General features: G+C 41.8%; 2 protein-coding genes across 4 annotated transcripts in view; one reads left to right on the top strand and one right to left on the bottom strand.

The window, feature by feature from the left end:
- ZFAND3 (zinc finger AN1-type containing 3) overlaps nt 1–12,925 on the bottom strand; it is a 138,214-nt gene extending 125,289 nt beyond the window's left edge. The window contains exon 1 of one of the 3 annotated variants that reach the window (XM_039568163.1): nt 12,256–12,411. In XM_039568163.1, coding sequence (XP_039424097.1) covers nt 12,256–12,326 — 71 coding nt within the window. In that variant the 5' untranslated portion in view covers nt 12,327–12,411. Of the gene's footprint in view, nt 1–12,255; nt 12,412–12,851 lie in introns of those variants that run through there. The other 2 variants (XM_039568164.1, XM_039568165.1) reach the window with 2 other exon arrangements.
- The window catches only part of LOC109143534, a 48,373-nt gene continuing 39,200 nt past the window's right edge, over nt 12,621–21,793 (top strand). The window contains exons 1-3 of the mRNA XM_039568576.1: nt 12,621–12,735; nt 12,821–13,185; nt 13,298–13,463. Coding sequence (XP_039424510.1) covers nt 12,621–12,735; nt 12,821–13,185; nt 13,298–13,463 — 646 coding nt within the window. The remainder of the gene's footprint in view (nt 12,736–12,820; nt 13,186–13,297; nt 13,464–21,793) is intronic.

The following is a 21,793-nucleotide window of genomic DNA, read 5'->3' on the forward strand; positions in this document are numbered from 1 at the left end:
AATTAAGCGAGCTGCAGTATCAGCCCATAACTCTTCAATTATCTCTAGTCTTCAAGTAAAATAAAGAAGAAAAATCAAGGTTTCCATGACTCTGCCTGACTTTAGGCTTATCATCAGAAAACTGTGCACCTTCTTCAGCTGCATCCTTTACACATGGAAGGCCCCTTCTAAAAGGAGCCCACAGAATCTTTTATCACTCTCTGTTTACACTAATGCATGACAGAAGTCTGAGAAATTTAGTGACAGGTAACAGAACTAAAAAAAAAAGTGACTTCAGCTATTAAACTAATGAATAGCAAATATGTAAATTACTAACTTCACTTACATTGTTTTCTTGCCCTCTTACTTCCCTAAACTTTTACTCAACATCCTACCCTGTGCAAACAGTAGACTGGCAGATGACAACTTTGGATTTTCAGCTAAGCATCATTTTTCTCCAATCCATTCATGCAGATGATTTTGCTCTATTTTGGGAAAGTAAAATGTCATCTATACCCTTTCAAAGAAAATGTTTACACTTGCCTAACTCAACTAGACTCAAAGTGACTTAAACACATCTCTAGCTTCTAGATGGTAGATTGAAAAGTGCAATCTTTTGTGGTAAGGAGAATACCACATTTAGTGTTTGCTACATATCATGCCAGAAACAGGGGTTTCTGAACAACATACACATATAAACAGCTGAAAAAAATACAGAAACATTAGATCAGGCCACCTGTCCTGGCTGCTAGAAGACACTTATCTTTCATGTCATTGCTGCAACCATGACGACCTAAGGGTATGGGCAAGACTGACTTTTGGGGACAGAGGTAATATCTAGGTATATACTTAGAAAAAGTAGATTAACTTTCCCATGCACTGAAGAAATGCCTGTGCCTCCAAAAGCTGGTCTACTTTTTCCAAATTAAGTAGTCAGCTGTGCTACTAAAAATGTAACACTTACCTTCAGAATTTGTCCTGCAGAATGACGAGGGACAAGAAAACTAAGCAGAAGAAAGTTAAGCACCACTGATTAATCAGCTAATAATCCCAAAATGAGGATCATGCTCACCATGATTTCCCATGCCCTCTTCTGTAACTGCCTTCATGGACAGCCACAGAATACAAGTCCTTGAAGCTTCCATTTGTGTCAGAATTTTACTAGGTAACCTTAAAAGAAGTATAAATCCATTTGGACCATAAATTGATTTAAATATTCATTGGTTGTTTAGCGGCCTTAAATAGCCCTCAAAAATAGTAATTAAAAAAAAGAACATCTCTTCTGTATGTAAGCTTGCAACAAGCACCTTGCTAGCAGAAGTCAGAAAGCCACTGCTAAATCAGCAAACTGAAATAATAAGGACAAAAAGAATGCTAATAAGAAGGCAGCTAATCAGTTTCTGTCTCAACAGCATCCAGGAGTGTGATGGAAACTTGATCTGGAAGGGGGGGGGGAAGCCACAGAAAGCAACAAAAAAAATTTTTAAAATTATAACAATCTCTGAAAGCTGGAGACTTAAGTTTCTCAAAGCACTGGTCTAGATCTGTTTACTTTGGGATTCTAATTACAGCAGTTTCAAAACTAATCAGTACTTTATGTTACCTGAATTTCAGCTGAACTTCAGCTCAGGCAACTGAATTTTAACCTGTAATGCTGGAGTTCTTGTTATACCACTGAGTGGTGGAATTTTCAGTATACTATAATGCATCAATTTGCTATATAATAATATACATCACTGTAATATACATCACTGTGGTTTTGTTTTTACCTTTTCAATCAGTCTTTGCAAGTCACTTGAGCAGAACAGGAAGCATTAATTATTCACCAGAAAGATTTCTGGTCTTTCCTGAATTAGTCACACAAGAACATTAATAGTCAAAGGAGAGACTGCATCACAGAATAATGGATAATAATGGGGTCCTATCTTCATCAAGAGAGTGCTGCAAAACCACCTGAGACTCGCAGATGTGTAATGCAGGCAGCTCTTGCTTGTCTAATTGCATAGCAACTCTTCTGATTGAAAGAGATCTCCTCCACCCACCACAAACATTTCCTTCTAGATGAACCACCTGGGAAACAACATGTCAATGGGTCAATATTGTCCTAGAGCAACTTCTGATTCAAAACAAACATCTGGTTCTAAATGAAAATACTCCTTGCTCCTAAATAGTCCTTGCTACAACATCTCTCATTCAAAGCTCCTAAAGCACTGTGGAATTAAATGAAGGGGGATATATGATTCACAAATGAAAACAGAGAGAGTCCATGCAGAAAAAAGCATGGACTGACTGTCACATAGTGTATCAGCAGCAGAAACAGCAATAAATCCTTTCCAAACTTAAATGTCAAGAAGGGGACTTTTATTAAAAAAGGAACATCCTACTACCCATATCTTTACGGGTTTATAGTCTCTTAAGTCTTGTAATACATGGATGTATTTTAAAAAAATCAGCATTAGAGCACAACGCCTAAAGCAGTACCCAAGAGGAAGTTAAACAGGAACACATCAGTGTCCAAAATAAAACTGCTAACAAACTACAGTCAAAATAAGAGAAGAATATATAGTGACATTCATCACTATACACAGAGGCATTCTAACATCTAACTAATTCTGGAAAAGAATGATACTCTAAAATAGATATCTTAGGAGTATCACAAACACTCCACATGTATTCGACAACACCAGGAGTTAACAAGCAGCAGAGTTAGTCCACTTCCTTAAATAAAATGAGTCAACTTGCTCCATTTTAATTATTATTTCCAAGGCAAGTTTGATTTCAATTATTTTGCCAAGAAGTATTAATCACAAAGTCTCAATGCCAAGAAAAATATATTTGAAGTGTTCAAATATTATTCTTAATTGCTTTCTTTCAAATGTTCAAAAATGAGTCAGCACCCAGGGAAGGTACTGAGTATACATGGACTAATCCTAAAAGCCCTTTATAAGTTATAGCACAAATGACGGTTCATCCACATATCTATGTAAAAAAAAAAAGAAAAAAAAAAACAAAACAAGATTTCAGAGTCTTCAAAGAATTTTAGAATGTATTTTAAATTTTGTACAATTCTGAGCATTTAAAAAATTAAATTACGATCCTTTCCATATTTTTTCCTATTAAAAATGGAATCATTATACTAACATGCTTGCAAATTAAAATTGGAGAGAACCTTCATTTTAGAAACATGCTATCTGAGAAATGCTTTAATTCCTTCATAGAAGTACACCGTCAAAAGCTTATTCTTCAAATAGAAATTAATAGATTTTAAATTGATGAACAAGTTAACAATTCAGGGGAACATCTGAAACCTATCTGCATGAATAAGCAAGCATTTGTTAACACCCGGACAATTTTGGAAACCATTGCTGTCCATTAGTTCACTGCAGGAGATTACTAAGGAAAAGGTAACACTAGGGCATTAAGCAATGAACAAGCATCACCAACGCCTTGTCCTGCACACTGGTGTCAGCAGTACCCAACCTAACACTCTTCTTGCTTCAGCTAAAAAATGCATTTCACCGAGTAATAGTGGATACTTGTTAAAAAGTTTCAAAGACAGTTAACTGATTTATCAAAAAGCCAGGCTCCTTAATATTGACATTATTTTGGACCAAAATAGCATCTAATCAATAGTTAGAGGACAATACAATTTCCAATACTGAGGGACTCTCACTGAATGACAGCATTTTGCCTACTTTATATATGCAGCTTCCTCTGAGACACCTCTAAATATATAATTAGAGATAAAAATGCTGCAGTTATGGCGACAGAGTTGATGTCAGAAACAGTCATATTGTGAAGGACGGTTGTGTTTTAGCAATTAAGTCAATGAGGACATGACTTCGGATTCTACTTTTCCAAGGGCACAATTAGGTGGTTATCATGAAACCAGCCTGCTTTTCGTTCTTTTAAACACTGCTTCAAATTGTGCTCCTTTCTCTTCCCCCTTCCTTAGATGCTTAGGACTTAAATAGGACTTTCAACTTAAATAGTACATTCAACCAAACAGAAGTTAAATATATACATTACTAGGACAGGCCTTCAAATAAACACCTCACCCAACATTAGACACTATATAATCTATAGAGACAAAAACTAAAGACGGTAGTCATCAACCAAACTCTTTTTCTCTGTTTGTCTGACTGCTTATTAAAATTATTTTTGGAAAACCAGTTTTTATCTCCATTCAAAATTTTTCATTACTTCCAGTTAGTCTCTAATTTACACCACACAAACACTGGAAATCCAACACTAGCCAAAGTACATTTATTAAAGGACATAACACTGATGAAAGTAATATTAGAAATAAATTCCCTTAAAACACTAATAAAAATACTACAATATTTAGAAACTGAAATTTATCTTCCTTGCATTGACTTACATTGTTCAAGTTCATAGCATGCATATGGCAGCCAGATAAAACAGATGGAATCAAACAGGATACCTAAAAGTCTTTCATAAATAACATGGAGCAGCATTCTCTGCTGCAGGGAAGATGCCAGATTACAAATTAAGTGTAAAAATCCATCAACAATTTTCTAATACGATCTCTCTGTACAGGCAAGTACTGCACTTACCACAATGCTACTAGTCAGACACTATAAACAGAAACTGAACACACAGCTGCAAACATCTTCCTTCTCCAATTGATGGAATACTGCAACTCTTCAACTACTATGTTTTTGTGACTACACGTAAGGAATAACTTGGAGTTCATGGAGCTATGCATTACAATACACTGTTTGACTTTCAAGATTTAAAAAAAGTGTTAAATACAAGTTTAACTCCTACACTCATTAAGCATATAAACTTTCCACCACTTCAAACAAAAGATCCACCTCTATTACAAAAATAGCTTTACATCAAAATCTTAAATTAGAAGATAATGATTGGGCACTTTTGCAGAACCTAAAAATACCAACCCAGTACTTCTGTACATTAATGTCATCTCCACAGCCTGAAACCATTGTGGTCATTCACACAAAGGTTTCATTTTTCAGAACCATTTATTATTCACTGCATATGGTGTCCTTAACAGTATTTTGTTATGTGGCCTTCTCAGTGTCCTAAGGAGATACCATTTTAATATCTGCAGCTACTCTAAGTTTCTTCACAGATCTATCACTAAGAGAAGTTGATTCATGCTGCAGCTACTACCGGATTTTCAATTCTTCTTCCAAAAGCAGAGTGAGCCCTGCCTATACAAAACAGGAAATATTTCTGACACTTCAGTTAAAAAGGAGAAAAAAAAGGGAGAAAGTATCAATGTAATTTACCAGCCTAGACTGAATATGAAGTTTATCTTAATCCAAGTATGGGTTTCAACACAATCAAGATCAAATACTGTCCAACAACACTCACAAGACATTTGTCTTAACTTCTCAAGTACAATGTTAATTATATCAGTCAAGGTTGCATATTTGAGGAGACACATGAACACAATTATATTTTTAACTTCAAAGAACATAAGCAGTAATTGGTTGAGAAAGTATATCACATTCATAATTTTTACCAACTGTCTCTAAAGAAAGGCTGTGTCTATTTATATGCAGTAACTTCTAATTTAAAAAGAAATTAAAATCCACTAATGGCATATAGCATGTTAGTGAAAACATTCAAGTCAAAACCAGACATGTCCAATAAATACATCAATCAAGGATCATTCTCTCTAGTTAATGTTTTGCATCACTGATTTCAACACCTTAAAAGGAATACTGAGTCATGAGGCTTCCACCAATTTGAAACTTCAACAGCTGTCCAACATGCAGCAACAATATTAACATAAAATTTCCACAGAAGTAGTAAATTGTTTGAAATTTATGGAATTAAAATCAGCAGCAGTATTTCCCCAAAACTGATACCTGTATTATAACTCTCTAACTGACTGGGCTTACCATTATAAAGTTTTGAGAACCCAAAGCATCTCCATCAAAATGAAGCATTACACAAAACACATCTGGGGTACCATGCAACATTTGAACATTTTACCAATTAGCATTAAGACAGATATTTCATAGCACTAACTGTGGAGTAATTGTCAGCACTGCCCAAACAGTAATACCTTTGACTAATCACAGTTTACAGAAGACACAAAGAAGGTACTGTCACACAGGAAGACAGAAACCTGGAAGGTGACCTAGAGAGAGTAACTTTTAACTCCTCCAAGCTTCTAAAAGGAGGACAATCTACTTCTTCCTTGTTTGTTCCACTTGTAAGAACAGCAGCTATGACAGTGAATTTCTTTCTGACTGATGAGGAAGTTACAATTAGATTAAAAGGTGCTGGATACACCCATCTATAATTAACACAGCACCCATTTAAAATTAGAAAATATTTATAAAACATTTTATATACAGATTTTGAATAAATTCATGGTTTAAGCAAGAGGGCTTTTTCCTCAAATTCTGGCTCCACTAAGTTAACAGACATTTTTAATCAAGCAAGCTTATTTTTGGATCTTCTTAAATAAAACGCCCTCATACACCAGCTGTTTGAATTTATTCACTCCTTAGAATTATCACACACCAAGTTTAAAGGAAACAAAATCAATTACTTTTTTTCCCCATAGAGAGAATGGTTAAATTATGGAACATCTTCCTGCAGGACATTGTAAGGGTCAAGAGTACATATGGCCTCACCAATTCATTATGCAAATTTATTGAAAAATAGGTAAGACCTACTAAGCTATAAATCTATAAAACAGAGGACAACCTTATGTCAGACTGCCAGAAGCAAAGGAGGTATACCAAGATAAGTATCACTGCATGTTTGCTCTGTCCTTACGCTTATTCCCTCAGCATCACTGATCATCCAAATCAGAAACAGGGCTGGAGGTATCTTTGGTCTGATCCAGAACAGCTGGTTTTCATTAAATAACAAAATCTCCTTTCTGTTTTGTCTATTCTATTAAGTACTGCAAAAGAAAGCATTGTTTTCACATTCCTAGAAAAGAGCTTATTACAGTTGAAGTATTAAATCCAGTTCATCTGCTTTTACTTCAAGTGCCAGTAACCCTCATTTCACAAGGTAAGCTTCCACAGCAAATGGAAAACTCAGCAGAAATGTGGTACCTTGCAACTGCAGTTGCAAGAGGCAAGTGTTCACTGCACAAAAAAGTGGAAAAAATTTCTATCTTCTGACTTTATTTGAGATGTCCTTCTAGTTGTAGTATAACTGAGGGAAATCACAATTTATCATTCTTTATCCTGCATATTTTTATTCAAACAGGGAACATGACAAAGCTCAATTCCTTACCACTACTCTCTCCTCAGACAGAGGCTTCTCTATCTTATAATTCTCAGTATCATCTAAAATTAGCAAATGATTCTAGTGTCTCTCCAATACCCCTTATCATACTCAGCACTTTGTAGGAAAGTCATAAATAAATCAATTTCTCATCAGACTCTGTTTTTCAGTTATATAGCTTGTCACTGCGATTAGCGCAACACATCAGTAGATGTAGTATTACAGCAGTTAATGCTGGTTTTAAATATAAACTGCTTCAAGTTCTTTTACCCAAGGATCTGACAGACTATTAAATACATTCATGCATAATATTAAAAAAATACAATATTAAAGTATTTTTAGTCCTAACCTAAGAGCAAAATAGAGTACACTGTCTCACATAAACCAATAAATTCACTGCCTACTCCGGCATCTGATCCAAAGTGCCAGCCAGTGAAAGCCTGGCTAAGGAACTGCACGATACAAGCCCAGTGAAAACAAATTCCCAGAGGGAACGGTCCATATTTCAACAGTTTACTCAAGCCTCATTTAGGAACATCTATGTGAGGTTGCAACAATGATGAAAGGAAAATTAGGTTTAGGGAGGCATTAGGCATTCACCATGACCTACACTGCCTATGAGATTAGGCAGTGTTTATTAAAAAGGCACTGTTTATTAAAAAGGAACATTGAGAGTTCCTATGGAATGAACAACTGTAATCACCAAAAAAAGAAAAGACTAGTCAGAAAAGAGACTTCTAAATGGCATATATATAACCATTGTTTGTTTAGAAGCTAAAAGCAAGCTTTGGTGATATACACTCAAAAACTCAACATGCTTATGTTAAATGAGTCACCATTTGATTAAATGTTTAATTTTAGCAAACAAAATTGAGAAAAGAGCCAGATTGGCATGGCAAGGACCTGATGATACACAAGCAACTGGAAAATCCAGACTCGGAAATAAACTCTGAATTGGGCCTGCACAGAATGCTTGGGGCACAGCGTCTCATCACATATGATGCACGCAGTGCCCGAGAAAGGCAGAGCAAATGGTAACATCCTGCAAAACCCCCGCTGGCATCTACTCAAATAATATTGCTATCAGTTTTAGCTGACTACAGTATCTTATAGTTGCCAGAACTAAGATGAGATGAAACTAATCATACTGTGTTTTCAATCAACTTCCTGCTGGCTGCCACCATTTCAAAAATGGAATTCATTTGTTTTATGTCTATTAACATATTTCCTTCTTTTCTGGTTAGGCACTAAATGCAGTGGTATGGTATCAGTCTGGACAATAAGAAAGATAAGCAGCAGTCACTACAGTACAAACACAATTGTAAAAGTATTACCCTCTGACATACTCCTTTCACAGTATATGCTACCACCAGCTTACAAGTCCCTTCTATGCATATAACCCTTTAACAGAAGTATCCCTAGCCCTCTGATGGCTTCACTCACATGTGAAACCTTCATGGAGTCCTTTAAAAGCCAAAGGGAAATTGCCAACACGTAGGTCATTAAAGAATCCCTCATCTTTAATAAGCAAAAAGGCTTAACTGGAATATAATATATCCAGTAAAATGTTCATGTATGAACCTCGAGTTCATATACACCATAAAGGAAAGGTTTCTGAAATCCAGTAGTCTAAGAAAAAATAAACATTACACGATTCTATGATTCTCTGGTCTGTTAACCAGAAAAACAAAAAACAATTTTTCCAGGTAATAAGAATCAGAAGTTAAGCACAGAATATTTTAGATGAAGTAATCTAAAATAAAAACTTGCATACTGAACCCTTTCCAAACTTTGTACACTATTTCAATAAATAGTGAGATCATTTCTAGTGACTGAAGTTGAAGATATAAAAATAGGGAGAAAGAGGAGCAAAATATTTCCAAACACTAAGTTGTGTGAATTTTTCATAAATAACATGAGTACTGACGAAGTTTCCCAATTGAGATTATCTGGGTAACTGAAACGATTTTGTAAAATATAAAGATCATCTCAGTACCCCATTAAACTTTACTTGAGCAGAAATGACAGGCTGGAGATTCTAAAAAGAATGGCAAGTCTGCAGATTTAAGGGTGGATTCCATGATCTTCAACAAAAGGTAAGCAAACGTTAGCTGTTGGCCTTAAGCAGATGTTTCAGAAGTTCTTAACAGCCTCACTCAAAAGTCTCTTCTTTCAGCTGTTCATTTTTCAGTCTCTTAGATCTTGAAACATCAAGAGTTTAGTAGTTTTCCAGTCTCTAGAGATTCTTGAAACCTAGAGGATCTGAATTTCTAATATAAACCCAAGTCTTTTAAAAGAAGAACCCCTCCAACTTCAATTCAATAGTACATACTAGTCTGCTCCTGTAATCTCTTTGCATGCCACCACTATCAGCATGTGTCTCTGGAGCTGCTTTCCCTGTTCAACCAATGGGCAAGCCTTAGCACAGTAACCCCCAGCTTACTTCAATTTTAATACTCCTTTCAGTCTTCTCCTTAATGTTTCCTGTCACTGTGGCTTACTGCAGAAAGCATGCATCTTACTATGAACAGTCCTAGCTAAGCACTGCATAAAATCAATTTAAAAATAAAAAAAAAAAAAAATTCATCTTTTATACCTGGTAAAATCTAGACCTTATTGTTTGACCCCCCCAGACACAGACTTGCTCTGCTGCCTATGTGGCTTGGGCTCACTCAAGAAGAACTGTGAAATGGTTCTCAACCATTGCACGGACAGGGACCAGGAAACACAAGCAAAACTCTTCCTCTGCATCACTTCATTTACAAATTTAATGGAAACTACTGCTTTAAATTACAAGTTTTCATAGCTTTAAATGTCCTGGCCCGGTTGTTCCAAAACGTGACTTGACAGACATTAAGATGACATGAAAGTCACAGATAAGATGCTGTCTTTAGACATGTTGCTGGTCATAACCCTAGCTGACATCTGGAGAGGCAGAATTTCAACTTCAGATGAACGTAAGTCTTTTTGCTATCACAACTTACTTCAGAAAGCTGGCATAAAATTGTAACCCCTTAAGAACTCCTGACAATGCAACTTCAATAGAAAGGCACATCTGCACTGATTTACCAGACAATTCGTTCAAGCACTAGCAAGGCCTAGGTAAATAAGGTCATGTAGACACTTAAGCTTTTTCAGGACTGAGAAGTACAGCAATCAACTCTGGAAACTGACAGCACAGTTTTTTTAAAGTGGAAAAACAGATATGTATTTTGCCACTGTGTATTAAAATGCACCTGGCAAACACTTAAAGAGACTGAAAAGCAGGCTAATCCATTCACTGTATTGGTGGAAAAAGTAAGGGGTTTGTTCCACAGTGCTGTCTTTCAAAATTATCACACAAAACCACCATTGCATGGATGGCACTCTGAAGGGGAACAAAAAAGGGAGGGCAAAAAAATATCACTTGATATCTACTTGTGCAAGGGAAGCATGTTTAAAAAAAAAAATCAGTTTTAAAAGCAATCGGTTTTCTTGGGAGCCTCCTGTAACCATTAAGCAGATCCTTGAACACAAAGCACCAGATTTTCTTCTCATTATCTAAACATGCTGAACTAGCCAAGAAGTTGAGCCCAAAGAAAAAGTTCACTTTCAACTTTCTACAATTCTCCCATAAGTATCATGTTACAGAAGTCAGTGCACTGTATTAGAGATAGCAAAAACTCGTTCTCCATTACTTTATAAAAAATATCAGACCCAAGTATGGGAACCTAACAAAACAAAAATAAACAAAATAATTTACTATGTGTTTATAATCTGTCTTGCAAGATCACTCCCAACAGGGCCATGGCATTTGTTGCAATTCAGGCTTCTGTCATAACTCAAAAATAGAATTTCATTTAAAATCCTGCCACTTCAATAAACCAACCAAATGTACAGTGACATCACTAAATCACTCTTATTGCATCTCTTTTCTCTCAGCCTCCACTTCCCCCGAGTACCTTAAACTGCATGACATAAATCCCAAGAAGGTACAATCACAGACAAGTGTAAATCTCCGGTGGGCCCTCAAAAGTCTATTTAGTCACATATTCTTTGAATTTTCCATAAATAAGAACATTAGGGACTAATGTTGCTGTGAAAGGCACTAAAGGCACTTTATGACAATGTGTACCTGCCAGAATACCATCTCCCATGGCACATCTGATTTAAAAAAAAAAAAATCAGTAACGGAAATATCTTCAACAGACATGACCCTAGAGGTGGTAGTTTAGGAAGGAACAGGTTTACTCTTTTTTTTCGCCTTTGGCAACCAGGAATGACCCCTACTTCCTTCTTCCTAAAAGGGTATCAGCAAACAGCTAACAAGGGCCTTATCTATTATGAACCACTTCGCTTTCATAAGGTGGAGAAAGAAGTATGTTTTTGTCCTTAGCCTTTTTCCCTCATTAGTTATGCTGCCCTGCGTGAATTGTAGCAACAGCTCCCCGTTCCCGGGCACAGGGCAGGGATGTGTCAGGGACACCCAGCAGGGCACCCAGGGGCCCGCATTACTCATCTGCGCCTTTGAGGAGCTAAAGGCAGGCCCCCGAGCGCAGCCCGCAGCCCCAGAGGAGGGGCGGCCTCTCCAGGAAACCTGCGTGCCTGGGGAAGCGGTCGGGCCTCCCCCGCCGGGCTGTCGGGAAGGCCGCAGTGTCCGGGCAGCGGGGGGGCCGCGGGCGGCCTCGGCACCCCCTCCCCCCCGCGCCCGGGGGCAGCGCAGCCACCTCCCCCCGGGACTCCCGCTGCCTCTAAGCCAAGAGCCACCGCCGACACCGCGGCCCAGGCCCCCCGGGACGCGGCACCCACAGGCAGGGCGACATCCCTCTTCCGAGGGGGGGGAACCCCCGCGGCCCGCCCGGCAGGGGCCAGGGGCCGCCCCCTCCCCGCGCCGAGCTGCGGGCTCGAGCCCCGCGACAGGCCCGAGGCCGGGGTTACGACCTGGCCCGTCCCCCCCCGCCCGGCCGCGGCCCCCCGCCGCCTCGCCCTTCGCCTGGCCGCCCGCCCCCCTCCGTCCCTCTCCGCCCCAGCCCAGCCCCGGGCCCGGCTCACCCCCAGAAGCCGCAGGGGCAGCGCGGGGGCAGGCTGGGCGCCTTGCTGCGCTCGCTGCCGGCGTCTCCCATGGTGGGGCCGGGGCGCGGGCGGCGGCGGGCGGGGGGCGCGCGGCTCCCGGCCGGGATTCCAGGCCGGTCAGCTGGAGCCGGGCGGCACCACTGGGGAGGCGGCGGAGGGGAGGGCGCGGGGGGGCCCGGCCGCGCCCTGCCGGTGGGGCGGGCAGGGGAGCGGAGACGGGGCGCCACGGGAACGCGGAGCTCCGTGCGGCGGCGCCGCCCGCCCGCCGGTGCCGGTGACCGCTCCGGTGCCGCAGCGGCGCGCGCCCGCCCTCCCCGGAGCGCCGTTCGGCCCCTCGCGCAACAATGCGTTCCCCCCTCCGGCACCGTGGCTCCCCCGTCCTGAGCGCAATGGTTTCGTCAAGCTACCGAATCAGCTGGGAGCGGCATGTACCACAGGACATCCCCGGGGGAAGTTGGGGTAGATCGCGTGCGGGAGCTGGGTGAGAAGCGAGTTTGGAGGGCACCCGTAGTCTCGAGAAGAGAACAGGTTTCTCCATGAGGAGCCTCAGGCGGGGCTGAGGCCCGCAGAGCTACCTGGAACCGCTCCCCTCCTTTGCCTCTACCCGTACGTTGGGTACACAGTGGTACAGCCAGGGACGGCCGGTGGGGTGGGGGGGTGCCGGTGCCGCTCGCACATGCGCAGACGGGTCCTCGACGCGGAAGTCGGTCGGAGGGAGCGGGTCCCCGGGGGCCGGGCTGGGGCTGTCCCGGGCTGCCGCTCCCGCAGTGCCGGGGGCTTCTTCGCTATGGGGGGGTACTGAATATCTTTCACTTGTCCTGGTCGCTGCCAGCGCAGTGTGCCGGGGCTGGGCCGGCTGTGCGCGCTCGGGAGCTCTCCCCGGAGGCTGGGCGGCTCTGGGGGGCTCCGGTACGGTGCAGGGAGAGGACAGGGACTTGTTCCCTGTGGGCTCCGCTTGGAGGGAGGTCTGGAGGGCCCCGAGGGCGACGTTTGGCCTTCTATTTCCCTTCTTATTCTGTAGACGTTCGTCCTGGGTTTCCCTCAGTCCGAAATAAAGCCGTGTAGGTTTTTGACGTACTCGGGGGTCTCCTCGCCTGTGGTAAACACCATTTGCTGCGTGAGGACACGGAGCTGTGGGCTGGCTGAAGGCAGGCTGCTCTGGCCCCATTCTCTGGGACCTGCAAGAGGTAAGGTATGGCAGGGAGGGAAGAGCACAGCGGGCACGGTCATTACTGGCTGCCGCCCTTTGACGGACAGGAAAGGAGAGGGGAATTTCCAGCATCTGGGCTTGTGGGCTGAGTAATGGGGATTGTACTTCTGGTACTGGTTTAGCCAATAATACTGAGCAAGTTACAGCCTTGCGCTCTCTCTACCTTGGTTTTGTCTGAAATGGAAAATAGTGGTGACCACCCCCTCCCCCAGAAATTTCAGATCTGAGTGGAAAATGTGTGGTGTGACAATTGGTGACACCAATACTTGGTGTGGCATTAATGAAGGTGGAATTTTGATCTATTCCTGACTGCTGTTGCCGGTCTTATACTTGGATTTTTGCTTTGCAATTAAAACTAAGGTTATTAAACTTTGAAAATAATAAACATTCTTAACAAAGTTCAGAGTATGTGGATCTTTGTGAACAACTACTTAATTCTGTCAGCGATATTATGGCTTTAATATTAAGCTTCCTAAAGCATTTTTTTATCAAATTAATTCATGACAGAAAAAAAGCAATAACAAAGTACAGATACACACATGCTTAAAACTTTTGATTAAAAAGTTGGAATTTAATTGAAATCACGTAAACAGACCTCTTGTGAAGAGGCTGGTTCGTGACAGTTTACTAATGATGGTGATTTTATCAAACTGTTGTAGTCTGCGGTTGCCTGACTCCCCACTGATGCAGCTGTCTGCCCTCTAAAGTGTCTGTGGCTGCAGCCCACCCTGTGCACTGAAGCACCAGGGCTGCCTCTTGACAAAACTCTCTGGGGACACAGCTGAACTGCTGAGGGTACCAAGAAAAGTGAGTACATGCAAAAAAATAGCCCTGGCCTTGTTAAACTCAGCCGTTTAAGCCACTAAGTCAACTGGAAACTTAAATGGTCTCTTTCGTGCTGGCTACCTGTACTACTACCAGAAGCTGTAAACTCCCCTCAGACAAGGAGTGGCTTTTAAAGATGATCTAATAGGCTTTATGTCTATAATTGCTATTATGGTAAGCTCATACTGAGTTAGCGTTACAAGTGTTGTGGAGAAGCATTCTCTCTGCTCAGTGCTTTTGTGTCATTTCAAATAAGCCGTGGCTTTTAGTACCTGAAGGGAGCCTACAAGAAAGAAGGAGAGAGTCTATTTACACGGGCACGTAGGGAGAAGGGCAAGGGGGAATGGCTTTAAACTGACAGAGGGTAGATTTAGATTAGATAATAAGAAAAAAATATTTATCTGTGGGAGTGGTGAGGCCCTGGAACAGGTTGCCTAGAGAAACTGTGGATGCTCCATCCCTGGGAGTGTTCCAGGCCAGCTTGGATGGGGCTCTGAGCACTGGTCTAGTGAAATGTGTCCCTGCCTGTGGCAGGGGGGTTGGAATTAGATGATCTATCTTTTAAGTCCCTTCCAACCCAGGCTATTCTATGGGTCTATAATTTTGTAAAGTGATGTTGGGATAATGTAAAATGTCCAGTTTTCCAAGGAGTTCAGATTTTTAAAAACCCTACAAGGGTGCAGTAATTCACTCCAAAGTTAAACACAAAGAAAAACATGAGTTTAGGGACAGTGTTATTCCACAAAGCAAACACGTATTAAGCATGATGCCAATGAAGAGACACAACTAACTCTGGCTACTACTAATGCCCTAAGGAAGAATAATCTCAGGGACATGCACACGTGATGGACTTCAGGATTACAGTGCAGTTGAATACTGTGGGACAGAGAAGAGGGGAGAGCATGTGCTTTGATTTCATGCCATGTTTGTAATAATGTATTTGGCCTTTTTTTTTTTTTTTTTTAATATGACCTTTGCAACACTGCTGCTGTATATCTGTGGTATTTCCTACTTTGTTTAGACAACAGAAAATTGCCAATGTATCAGTTCAGCGTAGTTTCCTGCAAATTCAGTGTGTTAATCTGCACCTGGTTTTCTAAACCCATTAATGTTTTGATTTGTGTCATGTGTCTGCTAATCACATCCATCCATTTGCAACCACCAGAAAGCCTGTTTTTGTGTTGAAATGTGGCAGCGAGGGAAAGTACGGCTGAGCGATGCTTCTTTAGAGGCTGGCAAGGAGAAAACTGGTTCAGCTGATCTAAAATTAATGCAGTCATGAACAGGGCATTGCAGCCTCCATTCAGTGTGCAGGCTCTCCCTCCAACAGATCCCCTCTTGAGGCAGACCTCTGGTCCCTGAGGAGTTTCAGTGCTAACTGACATTTTCGCTGGCTTTTTTCATCCAGAGTCCAGGCCCTGGATGCTTTCTCAACAATGTACAAGGATCCACAGACAAATGGATAAACAGCACTTAGGAAACACATGGAGAGATATGCAGCATGCTAGTTGGACAGGGCCGGGAATATTCATATGCAGAAAGTCATCAAATGGTCCAGATACAGCAAAGCATGTTTCAACCTTTAGAAGCAAATATGCATTGTAAACTTGCATTATGTAGGGGAAAAAACCTACTGAGTGATGGGAAGGTAATTTGGAGAAGAGTGATGCCAGGAGTAGTGAGCAACAGTTTAAGTACTTAACAAGAGAAACAGCTCATGCAATTTTAGTTCTGAGTATCTGAATGCATGAAAGAGATGGGGAAGGTGCTAATCCTTTTTAATGAGTAACCCTGCAGCTATTCTCCAGGCATATTTTTGCAGACAATTCAGAGAATATGGAGAAAAGCAGCCAAAATACAGGCTGCAGACACTGAAATACTTGAAAAATCTAATGTTTACTGTCTGGCCATTTGAGAGATTATAACCATACATTCTTATTTTAAATTGTCAACAAAAATAGAAGGTATTTGCTAGCAGGACACACAGAATTTAGTAAAAAATACAAACAGATGTCTCTAAGGAGAGAAATTCTTAGGACATATGCAGAAAATGTTCTCATGCTGAAGTCTTATTTTTAACCTCTTACTGAGGTTCACTTCTAGCTCATTCTCAGCAGGACGCTATTGCAGGATTAGATGAGGTAATGGACCTCACAGAATTAGGAGGCAAAACTCCACCAAATTTAGAAGCATCAATTAAATACCATTGTTTCTTAAGTGCTCCCTTTCTTTTTTTTCCTCAGTATGCTAGAAAAGGTTGTACCTGTATATAATCAGAACATTTGGGGGTGGTTTATTTTAGTATAAACATGATTGCTTGACTGAGATACATGTGCACAACCCTAAAGTGGAGCAGGTGGAGAATGTCACAAGTATTGTACATCTTCTTCTCATCTTGAGATCTAAATTACCATGAAATGATAAAAGTGACTCGTGATGCCAGTCTGTTTGACAGACTCTTGAACTGATTGAAATAATCACCACTTTTTATTCCTCTTCAGTAGGAAGATATTCTTAATGAAATCCTTTTTTTTTGGAAGATCATTCTTGTTAGAACCTGTACTGAGGCTGAGAAATAAAATGAGCGTGTGAGAAAGGGCAGCAGAGAGGACATGTCTGAGCTCTAGCCACAGCAAACGATAAAAGTGAACAATTATGATGATTCACTAGAGCTCAGGGCATGGGCTGCAGACCATGAAGGCATTAACCTGCAGCAAGTCAGCAACATGGATCTGACCTCAGAAAAGGTGACTGAACTGTGCCAAAGGCTGGCTGAATCAGGACTGAGGCTGCCAGGCTTGCAAATGCCTGCTCCTCACTGCATAGCTCATCTCATTTTCTCCGCATACCTTGGTTTTTGTATGCACCTGGCCTGGCAGGGTGTGATCCAGCTGAATGCCTCAACATTTGCTTATTCATTTAGTGTAAGTTAGGTGTCAGTGCAAGCTGTCTGAAGAGAGAAGTGCCCGCACCTTAGCCTCTAGCCTGGGCTTCAGTGAATCCAACTCAGTTTTCTTTGCTGCTTGAAGGAAGGCTCCAGATTAAAGAAGGCAAGCCAAACTCATCTTGGCTCTCAACACTGCTTGTGTTGAGAAAGAAAAAAAAAAAAAAATTTACCACTCATGAATTAACAATTTATGAGTCATGCAGATTGGAAGGTTTTTGTAGCTGTGTCTTTTTAAAAAATAAAACATAAGCTTGAAAACTAAAGGATAAGTTTAAGTAATTACAACACAGAATTTCAAGTTGGGACTTCGACATTCTTCTGGTTATTTTAAGTGTCTTTGTGTCTCAGTTTCATTTTCTCAAGTGGAAACAATAATCTCATGGGCACTCTGGTAAAGGAATCTTTATTGGATGGTGTTTTTAGAAATGAAAAGTTGCTGTTGTTGCTATTACTGTGACTAAGAGAGTGCCATTTCTTTGCAATTAATGGCTGGATGGAGGGTCCAAGGTCAAAGAGAAAATTCTTAACCAGGTGCAATTTGCATTATTATGACTAAGCCAGAGGCAACTAATAATACTTTTATTTTTTTCACACATGTATTACTTCCCCTCTCTGCCCCTTATGTAATCCAGGGCACTTTGAAAAAAGCACAAATGGAAAAATTAGAGTGCAATTAAACAAACATTCTAGGCTAGTCTAAAAATGCCAGATAAAATATTCCAAATAAAAAATCAGAATATTAGACATGATTTAGTAAAAGGAGTGAGGATGCCTAGAAAACAATAGTGAGTAGTGACCTCACACAGTGGGGTGACAACCACTAATTCTGAAATCGCTCACAGAAAAATAAACCTGCAGATGTTAAAAGATGTAGATGTGGCATTTTGGGACATGGCTTAGTGGCAGTGCTGGGTTAACGGTTGAACACAGTGATCTTAAAGGTCTTTTCCAACCTAAATGATGCAATGGTTCTATGTTCTATATAAGTGAGACTTTCATTATTATTAGAAATCATGAGACTTATGAATCTGTAATGATGCTGAATTTGTGCTAGGCATTTCCTGGTGCTGGATGGCAGGCTCAGCAAAGACCATTCTTAGCCTTTGAATGTTCCTTTTAGCAAATGATCTCCAGGACTTTTTTTTATAAAAATTAAAAGGTAAGCATTGTTAACAGCAATTTTACCAGGAGGACAGCAGCTTTGGAAAGTGAAACAAGCTGCCTTGGGTCACACAAGAAGGCACCTGCAGAGCTAGTAATACCATTCTCATTGCTCAACTCCCAGTATAGCAACTGATGCAGAGTCTCTGCCATCTTGCAGAACTCATGCCTTGGGTGCTCCTATAAGCACCTCCCAGGACTTGCTTCCTCTGCCACAGTGTCCAGGTTTGCTCAACAGTGGTATCCCAAATCATCTTTGCTGCAACTACTTGGTTTATAAATTACATGGGTAAAAATTAATAAAGCACTATACTTGTCCTTCCATTTGAAAAAGCAGCTTAGGCCAAAAGAGTATGGTTAAATGGAAAGGTAGAATATTAGTAATATTTATATATTCTGTTTTCTTTACTTGTCTTCAGCATTTTCATAATGCCTTGTGCAAAGGGATCTTGTCTGCACCTAGGTCTTCTGGGTCCTACTGCAACACAGATAAAGAAGCATTATAAAATCTCATCTTGTATAAATATGAAAAAGTTCAGCCTTCATTAGATTGGAAGGTGCCTGCCCTGGTAATCTGTTTGAATATAAGCTATTTCTGCGCTTTTCTCCACTGCTCTGAAGATGTCAGCCCCAGGGACACGGCAACTGAACATATTTCTTGGCACCTCAATAGGTTTATTAATTCTCTGACTTCTGACCTGGTGTTTCTGAGCATGGCTGAGATGAGCAGTAATTCCCTCATAAACACTCCAGTGTCAGGGAGGCTTAATTGCCTGGCGTCATGAGAAAGTGTTTGGTAGTTCAATGACAAAAGGTCCTAGAGAATGTGAAATGAGAGCCGACAGTTCTCCCTTGGTGCCCCTGCCTGCTCCCCTCCATAATGTATCCAGCATTTAGCTTTTTCAGGGCTGTGGCACCAGTGTTAGCAGAGCAAATCCTGATCCTGCCATTCATGGTATCCATGTGATCACAGCAAGATCAGAAGTTAGAAGTCGTAAGTGCAGCTCGGGTAATTTTGTAAACAGCAGCAGCACCAATTTCTTTTTCAGCAAGTGAAAAAAAAAAAGACACTGCCACTGGAAATGAAGAGCATACAGAGCAGCTGTTTCAAATTTGTCTGATGCTGTTATAAAACAAGTTTAAAGTGTTAACAGTTGTACCCATGGCACAGTTTTCCCTGCTGTGTGCACAATGACAGCTTTCCTTTACGCCGTATAACTGAACTACCACATTTGTGCTCAGTTCCCTTGCCTTTCCTCTGAGACGCATTTCCCCAGCTGTGGGCTGGAAATAACTGGGCAGACTCCAGGTGGACTTGCAGGAACGCTGTGTGGCCAACCACAACTATCATGCCATGCAGCATCATCTGCTGGGGCTGACCAGTGCTTGTGGTGGTCCTCAAATGTTCTGCCCACACTGTTAAATCTGTGCCGCCTTCTGACCCCAGGCTGGGAGTCACACCTCCAGAGAGCCCCAAGTGTTTCACATTCTTCCTGTCACATCAAGCTGATGGCAGAATACAAGCAGGAAAGGTTGGAGGAGGTGGTGGCCCTGAGCAGCTGAGTCCTCCCTCGGCCAGGACAGCAGCCACTGGCCTTGGACAGATACTGAAAAGAAGGCGAATTGGTGAGGGGCTGCTGGAGAATCCTGTCCTGCCTCTTGCACACTCCTGGGGCAGTGTGCCCTACTCTCCTCTCCTCTCCCTGAAAACACTGAGATCTGAAGGAATCTTTCACCCGAAGGGGAGAACTGCTACTCCAGTTTGGAGGAGCGGAGTATTTGCTGGAGAGTGAGGAAATGGTGCTCGTTGAAGGTAAGGAGAATGCTGAGGGTTTGAATTTTCCTTAGAAATTCAGCAGGGGATTTCTATACCCCCCTTTGTCAAGCTGCAAAGCACTTCACTCTAACAGGGTACCGCTAAAGCCAGGATACCCCATTTTGGTTCAGTCAGGCAAGAAATTTGAGGAGAATCTAGACAGCAAAGCAACAGATCAGAAATCAGAGCAGCAAGCCATGAAAGAATGGTTTCCAAGGAACTGGGGGAGTTAGGAGTCAGAATCTGGAAGTGAAGCAGTAGTTAGGAAGATGTTTCTGACAAGATACCAGCCATGCTGAGAAACCTTGGCCCAGCTGCAAGAGAAAGAAATTGATCTGCGCAAAAACATTGTAGTTGGGACAGAAGGTGCAGAGCAGACTGGAGGAGAGATAGGCTGCAGCACTTGAACTTTGTGACCACAAGCCCCAGTGGGAGCAGCTGTGAAACTCCAGCTGCTGATCCTTACTTTGCTCCTGCACAGCTGTGTTGATGGTACCAGCAGTGCAGAAAGAGGGATGGGCTGCATGGTGTGGGGCCACTGCTGGGTGGAGGCAGGGGAGATGATTATCTCCCCATAGCACAAGGAGCAGCCATCCTTTTCCTAGCACAGCAGCAGGCATGGCAAGCCTTGTCCCAAAGTCTTTGGGACTCTCCATCCCAGATTGCAATAGTCTGTAACATACCAAGTACATAGGTGGCCCCAGAGTCACACAGCTGCTGCAGAGGGAGGACTCCTTACGAGCAGGTGGGAGGGAAAGTGGCTGTTTGTGTATGGGTGAGGGAGGTTGAGGTCTTGGAGCAGGGAGAGGAGATGGAAGCAGACTCACTGCAGCTTCTTCACTTTCTGAAGGTCCACTTACCCTTCCAGCTTCCCAGACACATCTTTGACTTCAGCAGTGAGTCAGGCCTGCATGGGGTCCAAATGTATGGATTTGTAGGACAAATTGAAGATGTGAGTGGAGTAAGAGTCTGGCTAGAAGACCAGGGCGAATGCCTACATTCAGGTGTGGAGCTGAGTGCTGGCACAGGAACGAGACACTGGGTGATTGTGAAGTCTAAACTATGCATGCAGGAGAGAGAGAATAAATCACTATTGGGGTTTGCATATGGCTTTCAGAAGGATTATTGCATTTTACATTTTACAGACAACTTTTCAACAGAAGGACAGCTTACAGGGTACATCTTGAAGGCTGCTGATGGAAAGAGGTGGAACATGGGGCAAGTCAATGGTTAACAAGCTGAAAATAGTTCAGTGAAATACCACAGGCAGAAACCATAGCAATGGAGAAAAGAGTAACAGGAGGATAGGAAAGGGGAGGTTATCACCGAGCTCTTAGGAAGCAATACAAAAACTGAGAGACTTCTGAGCTGGGATCCTCAAGCCCTTTCTGTCACAATTAGCCTCCTGAATCTTGTCTGTGTTGCTGGGACTGTCACCTGTGTTACCTGCTGAGTTTACTCATTTCTTTATTAACCCCCCCCCAGCAGTGGTTAACATGAGAGGTTTAAGAAGACCAAGGGAAAAGCTGGCAGAGTGGCTTTGTCTGTAATGACTTCT

Source organism: Corvus cornix, chromosome 3 (genome assembly GCF_000738735.6).
Source record: "Corvus cornix cornix isolate S_Up_H32 chromosome 3, ASM73873v5, whole genome shotgun sequence".
In the NCBI taxonomy this organism is placed as follows: Eukaryota; Metazoa; Chordata; class Aves; order Passeriformes; family Corvidae; genus Corvus; species Corvus cornix.